General features: G+C 42.1%; 1 protein-coding gene across 6 annotated transcripts in view; it reads right to left on the bottom strand.

The window, feature by feature from the left end:
- The window catches only part of wdfy3 (WD repeat and FYVE domain containing 3), a 77,504-nt gene that overhangs the window by 47,884 nt on the left and 15,484 nt on the right, over positions 1–14,136 (bottom strand). For all 6 annotated transcript variants that reach the window (XM_026320737.1, XM_026320736.1, XM_026320731.1 and 3 more), the window contains exons 3-10: positions 13,277–13,400; positions 10,862–10,971; positions 7,907–8,125; positions 7,474–7,666; positions 5,175–5,361; positions 4,917–5,083; positions 1,700–2,179; positions 1,238–1,348 (exon numbers count right to left, since the gene is read on the bottom strand). In XM_026320737.1, coding sequence (XP_026176522.1) covers positions 1,238–1,348; positions 1,700–2,179; positions 4,917–5,083; positions 5,175–5,361; positions 7,474–7,666; positions 7,907–8,125; positions 10,862–10,971; positions 13,277–13,400 — 1,591 coding nt within the window. The remainder of the gene's footprint in view (positions 1–1,237; positions 1,349–1,699; positions 2,180–4,916; positions 5,084–5,174; positions 5,362–7,473; positions 7,667–7,906; positions 8,126–10,861; positions 10,972–13,276; positions 13,401–14,136) is intronic.

Here is a 14,136-nt window from a genome sequence, read left to right as displayed (position 1 = left end):
GAGATTTATTCAGGTTCATTTTTACAGTCTAAGAATTATATGTCCCACTGTTACCTCAGGGATCTCTGACCCTGAGCTTTTATTATGACATTGACACACTGGATTTCAGAGTGCAATGCCACAGACGTCACACATCTTTACTGACAAAATGAACAAACATCATCACGGTTAAAAAGAGCTCTGTGCTGTCAGCCTGCAGTCTGTTGGTCACTCTTTATTAGACACAATCACCACGTGGAGCGATGTTGTACTGATGTTGTACTTTGGCTTCATTAGCACTGACGCAAATCATGAATATTACAATTTGTGTGTCATAGGTTGCTCTAAAAGCATCGGTAATATGTGTCCTTACTGGGGCTGTCAATCGATTAAGATAGTTAATCACAATTAATCTCATGATTGTCATGAGTTAACTCGTGGTTAATCTGTTTTAAATGTACCTTAAATTAATACTTTTCAGGTTTTTCATACTCTGATCAACATGGGCACGGACAAACATGGATGCTTCATGCAAATGTATGTTTATTATTAGTGAAACCACCCTAAGCATACAGCATAAAGAACACAGACATGTTTCAAAGAACTTGTTCATGTCTATTAAACACATGGGATTATTTCTTTCTTTGCACTGAGCCAGTTGTTCAGAGACACAAACCAACTTAACTCACATCGACAATAAACGCAGACGACTTTTGTCCTGTCGACAGAACCTTCAGACATCGTTTGGTAAATGAATTTACCATTCAGACCTTTTTCTTTCTCCATTTCTGTTTGCTGCTGCTCTCTTTACTGTCTATGGCTGCATTTCCCATTTCTCCTGCTACGGGCAAGGCCACGGGTCAAACAGGAAATGCACGCTGCTTTAATAAAATGAGTGCTGTTAAAATGAATTTGCATTAATGCATTAATTTTGACAGCCAGAGTCCTTACTGATCCTGTAACAGGTTACCTGGAGCTGCAATGTGTTTGGTGTATATGCTCTGTAATCCAGTGCAGAGTACAAAGGATTGAAGATAAAAGTGAAGCTCAGTATACCCCCAGTGCAGTGGAAAATATGACCTGATCCAAGATTTTCTTTGAAGCTTTAGTCTTGTTACTAAAGCACGTATTTAAAAACATTTTTTCTACCCTTTAAAACCATTTTGCCACTTCTTAGAAAACAATGAATCGTGCCTATGGCATAATGTGCATGGGCCTTAAAATATGCGTGTGAGTGTGAGTGTGTGTGTGTGTTTACCTGCATTAGGGTTTGTGGTGTTGGAGCCCTGCAGGAGCACAGTCAGTGTTTCCATTACCAGCCAGGCCAACTGCTTCTGCTCCTCTGCTACTGTGTTGTTTTTACAGTCGGCTACAGATAGAGAAACAGATAGAGGAGACGACAGAGAGAAAGGAGAGGTTTGAACTAGGCAGCACCATGGCTGCTGTAGAGACACACACTGAACAAATATCACAAAGACACTGAGGTATAATAACAACGGTGTCGGATGTAATGTATACGTTCACAATAGGTTTATTTATTCTGTCTTTGATTCAGCTCAGACCTGCTCTACAGGCTGTGTTGATCTTCTGGCTGGCTCAGGTGCAGCCATTACTGGATGCTGCCCATTTGACTTCTACATTTGCATTTATAGAGCAATAAAACTTGTATTTTATTTACTGGTGTTGGTGGTCTGTTTTCCCCTAGCACTTGGTCTCTCACCTTGGTCATTATTGTGTGGTTGCTGCTGCGTAGCTGGGTCTTTGAGGAGGGCTGCGTACTTGTGCAGCAGGTTGACCAGCACCTCCAGCAGGCCGACCTCCCGCAGAACGTCGCTGAACACTGGGTCATGCCGGGCGAACTTCAGCAGCGTCTGGACGGCAGTGATGCTGCAGGCGTGCGACGTGCTTGATTTAAGGAGCACGCTGACACTGAACAGCTCTTTGCACGGCACATAGTTGAGGCTGAAGACGACAAACTCCAGCAGCTCGAAGTACTTGGCCTGCACCTCGGGGAGTTTGGCCACACGCTCAGCAAACTGCGACAGGGTGTGCTGCGACTCCAGGATGAAGTAATTGGCTGGCTCGGCTGCGTAGATATTCCCGATGGCATCGAGGAGCATACAGGCGAGGCGGCTTGTTTTAGCCCGCAAGAAGGCGTTCTGAAGCACCGCAAAGGCCTGGATATTACGCACTGTGTGGCCTGGAGAAAAAGATATGCAAACGGAAAAAGACACAGGTTTGTGATTATGACTAATAAAGAATGAACAACTGACTAAAGATACAAAATGTTAAGAGAGAATTAACATGCAGAAAGAAGAAGTGTGCTACGACTAAAATAGATCTGATGTTATCTCTCCACAGCTCATAAGAGTTGTCTAATTTGCAGTAATGGTGCACTCCTTCCACATAACTTCTTGTTTCTGTGATACATGACTTTTATTATTAATAATGAATGTCAATGTTAAGTGTCTATGCATCAGCAGTACAATATTAAGGGAGAAAATTCCTTGTTCACTAGTCAGCTCTTGATCTTCACTGTGTTCTGGGGGCTGAATAACACAAGAAAAATTCAATATGTCAGTTGTCAGTGTGTCCACGGCATGGAAGAATAATGTACAAGAGCATGAATGAGGAATGTTTTCCATTAACTACACTGCTGCACACATAATCTGACCTCCATTTTGGAGTTGAGCAGCTAACATGAAACCACAAACAATGACTCACACACGGAGGAACACGTACAAGAAAACTGACACTAAAATGTGTCATCACACACACCGAGGGACACGCGGCGGCAAAGTGAATGCGGCGAGCTAATTAGGCGTGTTAGTGGACTCTCACACCATGATGGCTTCTGGTAATGACTCTGCACACAGCTGGAGCTGCCATTAGGTGGGTAAACGCAACTGTGTGTGTGTGTGTGTGTGCGTCTGTGCGCTACTGTGAGTGTGCCAGTGACGCCTGGCTGTGTCTCTGTGCCTAAACAGTGAACAAAAGGTCGAAGTTAAATGAATACAGAAAACATTTTTGAATTTCACAGGATTCAAGTACATTTGTAAATAAGTAAACAATCAAAAGAAAGGAAACGAATGCAGTCCATCACATGTGTCTGAACATTTCCTCTGGCCTCCATATCTACAGTACTTTACAAAACTCAATACAAGAACACATCTTCTAATCCATCCTTACATTACTTATAAAACATTACAGACACAATGATAATGTTTAAACATCCTGTTTGTCTAAAGGATAGAAGAAGAACTAGAAAGAAAACTCAACTATAGAGCAACATGGATAGCACACAACACATGTCCCCGGTTGGTATGAAACCGATGGCGTTACGTGGTTAAACGGCATCAATCGCCCTCAGGACAAGATCATAACACACAAAAACTATCATAACGCCATCACACCGTATGCGCCTTCTAAGTCTTTTAAATGTAAGGCCGATCGAGCTGCCATATAAGTTTAGGAGAGAGGGTGAAGAAACACAGGAACTTAAGCAGTGGAGGTGCAGCCCGAGACAATTTTCTAACCCACTAAAGCCTCTCTTGAGTCCAAAGAGCCCATTTGTATGCAAGAAGCTGCAGGCATTCATCTTCAGCAGCATGACAGGCGGCAGAGTTGCCATGGCGTCAGTCAACAGGTTAAGCTCACTGCGATCAGCCAAGCATCAAAGTCATTTCAGGGATTAAGATCTGACGAGGAGATACAACAGCTAGGCTATACATCAAGACGTTCCCACTCTTGTTTCAGGGCTCTGGGCAAACCAAGCTGGTGGTGGTCTGTAAATGTCACAGAGGGGTCTGAGATCAGAAAATCACTGGCCTGTAACCAGGACAGGGCTTGGAAAGAACCTCTTCACTCCCTTAACATTTACTGTCAAAGTGCCCTTGAATCCTTCTTTAGATGACACCAATGGAGAGGGGTAGCTAAGAGAGGAGTAACTGTTTCAGTGAGTCTGGTTGGTTGTTTGCCTTCGGTGTCTTTCATCTATTAAATTTCACCAAAAAAAAAACTACTTGGACGCCTCTTCATTCCAGCTTCTCCGATATCTCTGCTACAGGCAGCGATTAGCATGGAAAAGACAGGCTGAGTCATTATTCTGAAGGCATCTTATGAAAAGCCCAAAACTAACAATGTTACTCCCCCAGGCTGCTTGTTAACACTGCTACAGACCTTTGGTCCCTAAGTGAAGACATAAATATTGTAAACTGCTATAATTTGATTTAAACATATTTCTGTTCTTGGATTCATTGGTAGGGATAGATAATTTTCAACAGCTGGACATGCAGCTGTTAGCAGTTCTTACTTAAGCAGGAATTTCTGCATTTATCAAGAACTATTTTTAACTACGGATTAATAAACATCTGGTGTTCTACTGAGGACTTATAGCAGCAGGATGGTGGATGTTGGACAAAGTGAAATTAAACTAAAGGCCTGATGTTTGTCGTTATCAAGGAACACATCACCCAGTGAAACGGCCTGTTGTGTTGTATTTAAGAGTGACTATTTTAATCTACTGATGCTCTTTTTTATAAAGACTACCAAAATCAATTCTGAGGTTGTCTGATTTCATACTGTGATTACAAATTTCCCTTTGAGAAACCACACAACACATTTAACATTAATGAATTGGATTTTTTTGTTGACTTAAAGCAGTTTTATACTTGCCAAACATATTCCTCAGCCAAAAATGTCAACCCCCTGGTGATTTCTTCTTCTGTTTATAAGTGTTACAGCTGACGAAGCTGAGGTGCTGCATGCAACATGCAAGACAAGGCCAGCAGACAGCTAATATACTTTCTGCTTTCCCCAGTTTTAATTTCATGGAGCACATGTCAAACCGCAGGGACGACATAATCGTAGTTTCTAATCAGATTTAGAAATCATATGAGAAAGAAGCTGATGAATTTATGGATGAACGAGCAACACACCTTTCCCAGAAGGCTGTGGGAGAACAAAGCCAGGCAGCAGGAAGGGGGCTCCTGTCGTGAGGCCTGCAGGTTTTAGCTCCGTCACCCCGTACGTGGTCAAACAGGTGACCAGGTTGATCAGGTCTTTCAGTGCATCTTTCGAATCATCCTCCTTGGCCTGTTCCAGTCTGGATACAAGAGAACCTTGAATGAATGTCTGTACAATATATAGAAGGAACTGTACCATGGCAGCAGCAGACATGAAGATCATGGCTGTACCTGAGCATGAGGTCGCAGAGGAAGGCATAACCCTGGCAAATTCGAAAATCATCCAGCAGGGTCTGTGACACATCGCTGGAGTCTTTGAGGAAGCAGGAGAGGCCTGCAAACATCTCGACAATCTCCAAGGGGGAAAGATCATCCGACTGCTGCATGTTCTGAACGCACGTGGCCAGGCATTCCTTCTCTGCAGGAAGAGTTGAGGACACAAGGGGATTTGTGAGGAATATGTTGTACAGAAATGAAGCAGGGAGTGTGCTTTCTTTATTGTTTATAATAAAACTACTGTCACCTAAAACTACATGATGACATTTGACAAACCAAGTATTATGTTTTTTTTATACCTTTATTTTATTTATATCTTTTAATAATTAAGTATATTTGCTCTAGGCCTAATGTCACCAACGCTTAACAGAAAGGAAAATAAAATCAGCATCAGATGGTCATTCTATAAAACATGTCCAACAGTTCAAATGAAGACTCTGCGAAGTGATATGCACTGCTGTCTACCTTTCAGCATGGTCATTTCTGGGAATCAGTGCTGCAGGCAAGAACCCAGAGAGCAGCAGTATGTGAAGGACACAAGACCTTACGAATCCACCGTAATGATGTGTACATCTTATTTCCATCAGTCTTGAGTTTACAGACTCATGCTCAAAGGTGATTTGGCAAAATCTGTCCTGCTATAAACTCATGAGCTATGAGGTTTTTTCTCACACATAATAAAAAGGAGGTAAAAACATAAGTTTGCCTTGAAGCCTGAAATAAATCATAATAATAAAAAAATCCAAACTTTTCTTATTACTGTAGTTATAACCATAAATCATTATATCAAATCTGACAATAAACTGTGCTACTCAAGAAGTATACAAACTTTAGTTTGCTGAAAAACAAACTGTAAATTCAGTAAACTGCTTTATATTTTATATTGCTTTACCAATATTCTTACAATGTGTGTTTTTTTTGTACTGTACTAAGGTATAGTACATGAAAGATGTTTGTTCTGGGTGCGGGTACCTCCTGGAACTGCACATTAAAGTTTATAGCTCATATGTGTGGACTACGCTGCATTTTCATGTAGCCAAATGCATGTGGGACAAATTCCAGATGTGGTTTTGATGACTGTGTCTTTACCCCTCTGGGGGGTTTTGGGGCCCTGGACAAGTTTTGACATGCCCTGACATTTGTGCTTTTTTCAGTTGCTTTTAAACATATTAATGTCTAAAGTCTGATGACACTGCAATCAGCACAAACTGGGCTACAATAATATGTGAGCAGCAAGTTTATACATGATTGTTTTTGAGAAAACAGTGTTTATGCATGGTTAGGGAAAAACTACAAATTTTTACTCACTGAAATAAGACCATAAAACACAAACAGAACATTGGTTCACAAGACTCTGGAGACCTGCATGTTGTAGGCTAAAGTGTTTACTTCAGAGTGCTGTGAATGTCATCTTGTTCACACATTCACAGTAAACAATACACTGATTTAAATTTTCTAAGACACTTTTTGTTTAGAAAAAACATATGCAAGAAGGTGTGTCTCAGGATGAATAGTCATGTGATTTACCTGAGAAGACAAAAGACGCACTGAACGACCAGACAAAGACGCGCATAATGAGCCTTTCAGTCAAAGTAGCTGAGAGGGGATTAGTGCGGCACAATACAAAACAATGAGGAGCCAAACAATCCTCATTTGAGTTAAAATCTGTGTTTTTACTCTGAGGACAAAGTAAACTCTTCGTCTCTGTGTGGAATATAAGGAGCGCTTCTTCACCCACGTAATGCGCCATAATCCAAACGCCCAGAAAAAGTGAGTAAATTCTATGATGAAGTTTGACGTTTTATGTCATTTCTCTGGGGCGTGTAAATATTTACCTGGTTCACCTCAGATTATTCCCATATGAACAGAGATTCGTTGATATTCTGGTTGTTTTATTTACGTCTGTGAAGAGAGATGACAGAGACAGAGAAGACAGAGAGCGCACCCTGTCGGCTTTCTTTAACAAAACCACAGTGTTTTGTTGTCATTATGAGGGACATCTAAAACTAGACCCTTTACAGATTTGAATGATATATTGCTCTTATTTGTACGATCAAAATTGACGGAGTAATTTAAGTTTGTTTCGGTGCTATCAGGAGAAGATGCCACAAAATGCGTCGGCGCGTTCGTCGAACGCTGAGGGTTAAGGGGCTGATAACGAGACACACAGAATCTGTCCTTTTCTGAACCCACCCAGGAGGGCATGACACACACGTACATAAACATGATTAACATAATGTACATTTGTGTATACCATGTATGTATTTGACAACGTTGACACTCAGGCCATGTCGGGAGATGGTGGTGAGCACTTCCCCAGCGCTCCTCCTCCAGGGCAGGTTGTGGGGGGGACACCAGGAGGTGATGGCACTGAACAGCAGCTGGAGGTCATCCTTTTGGGCCAGCTCCTCCGCCGGAGACACAAAGGTGCAAAGTTTCACCAGGATCTGCAGGAGTGGAAAGGAAAGAAGAAGAAAAAAACTCTAGCTAAAAGGATTCTCAGCTTAAAAAGAAGCTGATAAAACTACTGCTGGAGAACATGCCTTCTTGCAAAGTCAAGTCCACTAAATTATTTTAAATCATTGCACATATAGAATTTAAGTAGTACACTTCAATCAATCAATCAATCAATAATCATCAATAATCTATGGCAGTAGAGACTAGCTGTGGTCCAGGTGTGCTTATACCTGGACAAAGACTTTCTGGAGTAGCACCCTGCGGTCAGCCAGGGGCAGCTCCGGCTGTGTGTGGCCCTGGCCTGGGGTCTTCTCCTGGGTGGGTGGGGGTGGCGGCTGTGGGCCGGGACCTACAGGAGCCTCGGTCATGTGCGGCAGGTCGAAGAACAGGTAGAGGCATTTGACAAGCGTGGAGGGTACAGACATGGTTGTCATGCAGTCCACTGTTTTCTAATGAGGGACAGAGGAAGAAGGACATGGTAAACATTATAGATTGTGAATTAACAAGTCAGATGTTGCAGAAGACGGACTTAAAAATAACCTCGGGTGAGGAACCGTGCTAAAAGTCACACACTGTTCGCTGAATGGGACAATTATACTGCATGAGTCTGTATGTCAAGATGGCAAAGGAAGGAGCTGAAGAAAGAGATGGAGCTGATGCTCACTGAGGCAAATGATTCAGATAATAAAACACTGCCTCCTACACACACGGAAAGAAGCTCACACTGACAAGTCACCTCACTCCTTTTACTTACACACACATAGCTCCCACATAAGACACACATAACACACACACACACACACACACACACACACACAGAGTGACTGGTTGATATGAGCCTCCCATTTACTCCAGCACCACCTGCACCACAGAGCGGAGATGAACGCACAAAGAATAACTGATCACATCAGGCAGGCAGGCGCACGCACACACACACACACACACACGCACGCACACACGCACACGCACACGCACACACACACACACACACACACACACACACACACACACTCAAATACCGTCTCTCGGCTGATCGATGGATAAAGGCGATGATGGTGATAAAGAGGAAAAGCAAAATAGAGCAAGACACTGACAGTGGAAGTAGTTAAAGGAGTCTAAAGTTGGGAATGAATCAGGTTGATGGCAGACTGGAGCAGCACTTGTAAGGCAGAGAAAGAGTGTTTACAGGTTTTGACAGACATAGGTTAGTAACAAAGGTTACTGTGAACAGTTAATTGCAGAGAAAACCAGGGCGGCAAGGACGTTTGAGAATGAGAGAAGAACGGAGAGAGAACAGAGACAATGAGAAAGACAAGGGGGGGGGGACAGGAAAACATGTCAGGAAATTGTGTCAAAAAGACAAACAAGCATGAGAGGAATCCTATGAAAAAAGGAGGCAGTGAGGAGGTAGAGAGACAGACAAATATAATGCTGTTTTATCATCTCAGCAAGAAAAGGCAGAGAGAGAGAGAGAGGGTTAAAGGGAGGGAGGTGACGTGAGGTTTATGGAAGCCCGACTGCCAGGAGAGTCCTTTGTTTTAATGCCCGAGACACCATAGGAAAAAGAATACACATCCCCTCAACCCAGCCACTCACACACACACGCACTATTCGAGCCACCCTGCTCCATGGTAGGTCATTCCTTTTCCTGTCAGTCTGTGTGTATTGATGGAACAGTTAATATAATGAATATAATGAAACTGTCAGCTGCTTATTAGCATGACACAAAAGCAGGATCTGAGATTTCTAGTTACGAATTCAGGTCAGTTTTGGTTGGTTGGGTACGATTATTTATCCAAAAAGACACTTATTCAGGACATGATTGTTGACCCAAATTAAAATTACAATACTATGTGAAAGCTCAACCAGCCTCTAACAGAAAAGGAACTCATAGTGATGTGTGATTGGTTGCTGTGTGCAGTTTAGAAAACTGTAAATTTCAAGCAAAATGAATCTTAAAAAATAGATTTCAGTTTATTCCCTGAGAGCAGAAACTCTGATCTCTGCATGTCTACACGCCTGTTTGTGGGTTCTTTTGCATTGCTGTGTGCATAGTTAGCAGTGTGTAAAAATGGCAACAGAAGAGAGGGAAGTTTTAAATCACACTTGCAGAAGCAGAGAAGTGTTTGAGTCAAAAACAGTGAATTTCTCATGTGCAGCAGACCAGGAGAAGCAGCCAGCCAGCTGACAGAACTGGCCCGTGTAAGACCTCCAGAGGAATGTGGGCCGAAAGGTTCAAAGGATGTGGTGCTGGCCAAAGTACAAGAGCACAGACAGAGAAAATCAAAAGCTTAATGTCTAACCTTTAAACCAGGAGCCCAAGAAGCTGCTGAGAGTCCCAATTATGTGGACTGTCACAACAACCAAGAATTAGTGGAAAATAGGGGTGGAAGGTATAAAGAAGTAAACTGGTATGAATTTGTTGTGCTGTGATGTCATCAGCCTGCGCCAGTGGATCATCTAAAATTTGTGACTATTTTGATTGGAAATGAAGAAACTGCTAAAACCACTATCCTCACTTTCATCATATGGACATGGCTCAGGTTTAAAAAGTCAAAGAGCAGAATACGATAATGTGCAAATAACAAAGGAGACGACAAGTGAATCAGCAAACAGTCGTGGGAAGACAAAAAGCTGGCTCTGCATATCAGGCTTTGCTTTCTTGCATTTTCCAAATACTGTCCTTATGAGAACATAAAAAGTCATCACCGTGTACTTATGTTAGGACATGGGTCCTTTTCAAACAGTTGAAATAAAGGGCTTTATCAAAAATGATCAAAACATTGTATCCGAGGCAGGTGGTACCAGGCTGCAAAAAGCCACTTTAACTGTAAATTATTGCTGCAGTTTCACGTAACATTAGTAGCATTAAGTATTACCATTACTACAGCATCAATTCAGTTATTTAGTACAGTAAAGCAGGTTTGGCACGTGTGTGTGTGTTGAGACAGGTTAGACCTAGAAAACCTGTTTCTCAGTTTTTACAGAGGATGATGCTATTTTTTGCTGGGAGATTAAAGATGCAAATGGGTCAATAAGATACAGAAGGCTGAGACTTTTTTTGAAGTTGTATTCCCCCATTTCATCTTACATCTTCACTCTCACTCATGCTTGGGGTAGATACAACATACAGGCAAAAAATAAGAAGACTGTGTTACAAATAACCGTGGTGCTTTTCTACCAACCTGTCCAGAGGAGGCCAGCAGGTTGATGGTGGTCAGAAGCATCCAGCCCCGACTCGCCTCCTCACTCTGGTTTACCTCGAGGAACTGAACTATTGCTCGACTGGCTGCCTCTGGAGAAGCAAACACACACATAAACACATAGTTAAGTGGATGTGAAGTGACAGCTCGTTATGGCAGGCAGATGGGGTTCTGGAACAATGATCAGTTATGCAACAATTAAGTCATCTTGGCGCACGCAGTGTGGGAAAGTGTGGGAATTGGCTTCCTGGTTTGTCTTGTATACAACCCACTTCTGCAAAAAAAACATGAGTGGTACAGTACATATTAACATACAATTAGCACACATCATACTGTGATGTGTGATTTGCAAGATTATATCCTGTCAGAAAAGATGATTCTTGTTTTATATACACAATGTAGAAGGAGGAACCAATTCATTGCAGAAATTTAAAGTTTACAGCAAGAACCACAATGGAAATAACGTTTATAATCCTCGACAGTGTATAAATGTAAGACGATTGTTTCTTTGTGTTTGTGTCAAATAAACCAAAACCCTTAAAAAAACAAAAACTCCACTCTTCAATTGGGCACACAGGTCTGGTAAAAATGGCCTATAAAAACAGTGGCAAGACAGATGTTTGTCTCATACACAGCATCTGTAACTGGTGGGCATTGACTCCATTAAATTGGCTCCAACACATTCATTGTTCAACTGGCCTTTATCTCTCAATTAAAACAAATCATCACGGCTCCTAAGATCATCGCCATTATTCATTCTGACATTGGCGTCATGTTTCTTCTAAAAGGAAATCAATTTCAGATTGTGACTGTTGGACCAGGTAACAGTGTTACCTTTCTCATCAGTCACAGCAGACATTAACATGCTAACGTTGCTACAATAGCTTTGGTCCCAGGTCACATTGGCTCTTCCCTTATGTTTCTATTCTATACAACAAGCAGGCCTTTAACTCAAGCCTCAGAATCACCACATCTACTAAGACTGACTAATGTTTGTGTGATTACAGGTGAGTTGTGCCAGTAGCAGAACCTGTACCTGACATTTCAGTTCCAGTAGTGATTCATCCAACACTGTTTAAGACGTTCCAGTCTGTCTGACTCATCACATTTATTGCCAACGCGCTCTGATTGGTTTAAATTCTTCTTCTCCAACTGTGCAAACAACCATTCTTGAGACACTGACGTCTAAAATCACCCCCTCATTCACTAGAGCACCCTATGGTGGGAAGACGCATTATCAACGATCATCAATTTGCATCATCACTGGTCAGATAGACAGGATGGATGGATGGATGGATGGATGGATGGATGGATGGATGGATGGATGGATGGATGGATGGATAGATAGATAGATGGATAGATGGATAGATAGATAGATGGACGGACGGACAGACAATGGTGTGAAAAAATGTTGGCCCGCTTCCTGATTTCTTTTTTTTTTTTTGCATGTTTGTCACACTTTAATGTTTCCGATCATCAAACTAATTTAAATAATAGTCAAAGACAACACAAGTAAACCCATCATGCAGTTTTTAAATAAAGGTTTTTATTAAGGGAAAACAGAATCCAAAACTACATGGCCTTGTGTGAAAAAGTGTTTGCCCCCCCTGTTAAAACATAGATAGACACACAGACAGACAGACAGACAGACAGACAGAGACAGATGCAGAAATAAACATGTTTTTGAAAATATTTGTTAAAAACCTGCCCACACGATCTGCTCGTCCAGCAGCTCCCTCTCAAATCTAAAGCATTTATTTTTATGAGGACAGCGGCCAGCGAAGTCAGTCGAGAGCCTGAGTCAACTACTGACTCAGTCTACAGAGGCCTGGGGACCAGCTGGAGAAGTGCGTGTTCAGAGCTGTTCTCTGCTCAAAAACAACACATCAAACGATCAGACGGACACAATAAAAACAAGATAAAGGAGGAGAAATCATTGACAGACCCACGACTGATGTGAGTGTACATCTGTTTCACGTCTTTCCAGCGGGGAAGCCAAAGTCAAAAGCTACTCTTACTGTCACAGACTTAAAGACATGCTGCTGGCTCACCTGGAGACATTTGTGTTGAGTGTTTTTTTTTTCCTGCAGCTTGACAGCAAAAATTTAACCGATGCAAATCTTTGCAAGAGGATTTTAACGATAAAATCATCCAATCATCCTAATAGAAGATAAGAGAAAAAGCGAAAAAAAACTCCCTTCAAACAGATGTCTTTATCAGGGACAACAAACTCACCCCACGGAGCGGGGGAGGAAACAAGTAAATCATCTGACAAGAAGAAAATTGGTTATGGGAAATAACTGCAACTGATGCCAAATGATATGATAACTTGATATTTACAGGTACCTCCTCTAACATCTGTTCAGTTATAAATCGATGTGTCACCAAAGGGCTCACCTGTGGATTTATTAGAGGCTCTTCGTCGGATCTCGGTCACCATGAGTCGGGAGACCTGTGTGGTGAATTGCAGCAGGTCGGAGAACTTCTCCGTCATGCTGCTGGGCGGAGCGTTACCGAACACCTGAAGCAGACAGGCCAGGTTTTAGTTTATTAGGGCAAAAAAACAAAACAAGAAAGAGAGAACAGGAAAGAATGGGTAACATAAACACTAGAGAAATAATTTCACTTTGAGTAAAAAGAAGAAATATAACAAGATTAAACTGACCAGAAAAACACTGATTTATTTCTATATCCTTATCTATTAAGAATAAAAATCTAATTAATAGCTGCCAATGCCTGCAGTTCCTCACAATTTACAGCTGGAGTCACAACAAGCTGGGACAAACAGGAATCATCAAGGTGCTTCCTGGCATATTCTAGTTTGACAACCACACGGCGAATTGCAGCCTGAGCCTTTGGGAGAATAAAAACACATTTCACTCGACAACAGCTCAGCGTGTATTTGTTTATCCAACAAATCTGACATGGAAGCAGGGCTGGAGCCTTTAGTCCTGCTGCACGAAGAGTACTCTACTTTAGAAATCTGACATGAGTCATCCCACCAGTGAGCGAATCACAGTCAGCGCCGGGTAATTAGCTGACAAGTCAAGAGCCCCTTGCTACGGCGCTCCACTCTAACAAGAACGCTCAGCGGGGCTACCTGCAGCAAACAAAGAGGCAACCTGGACTATCAGTGTAACAGGAACACTGCAAACAGGAATCAGGTGTCAAGCAAAAACGACTCAAATTCACCGGTTCAAGCTTCTCGATTTTCTCTCAGAGTTTCTGCTTTTCTCTGTTGGTGTCTGATTAGCACT

Source organism: Mastacembelus armatus, chromosome 9, assembly GCF_900324485.2.
Source record: "Mastacembelus armatus chromosome 9, fMasArm1.2, whole genome shotgun sequence".
Taxonomy (NCBI): domain Eukaryota; kingdom Metazoa; phylum Chordata; class Actinopteri; order Synbranchiformes; family Mastacembelidae; genus Mastacembelus; species Mastacembelus armatus.
Note: the sequence above shows the minus strand (reverse complement) of the source record. Positions and strands in the feature narration are given on the sequence as shown.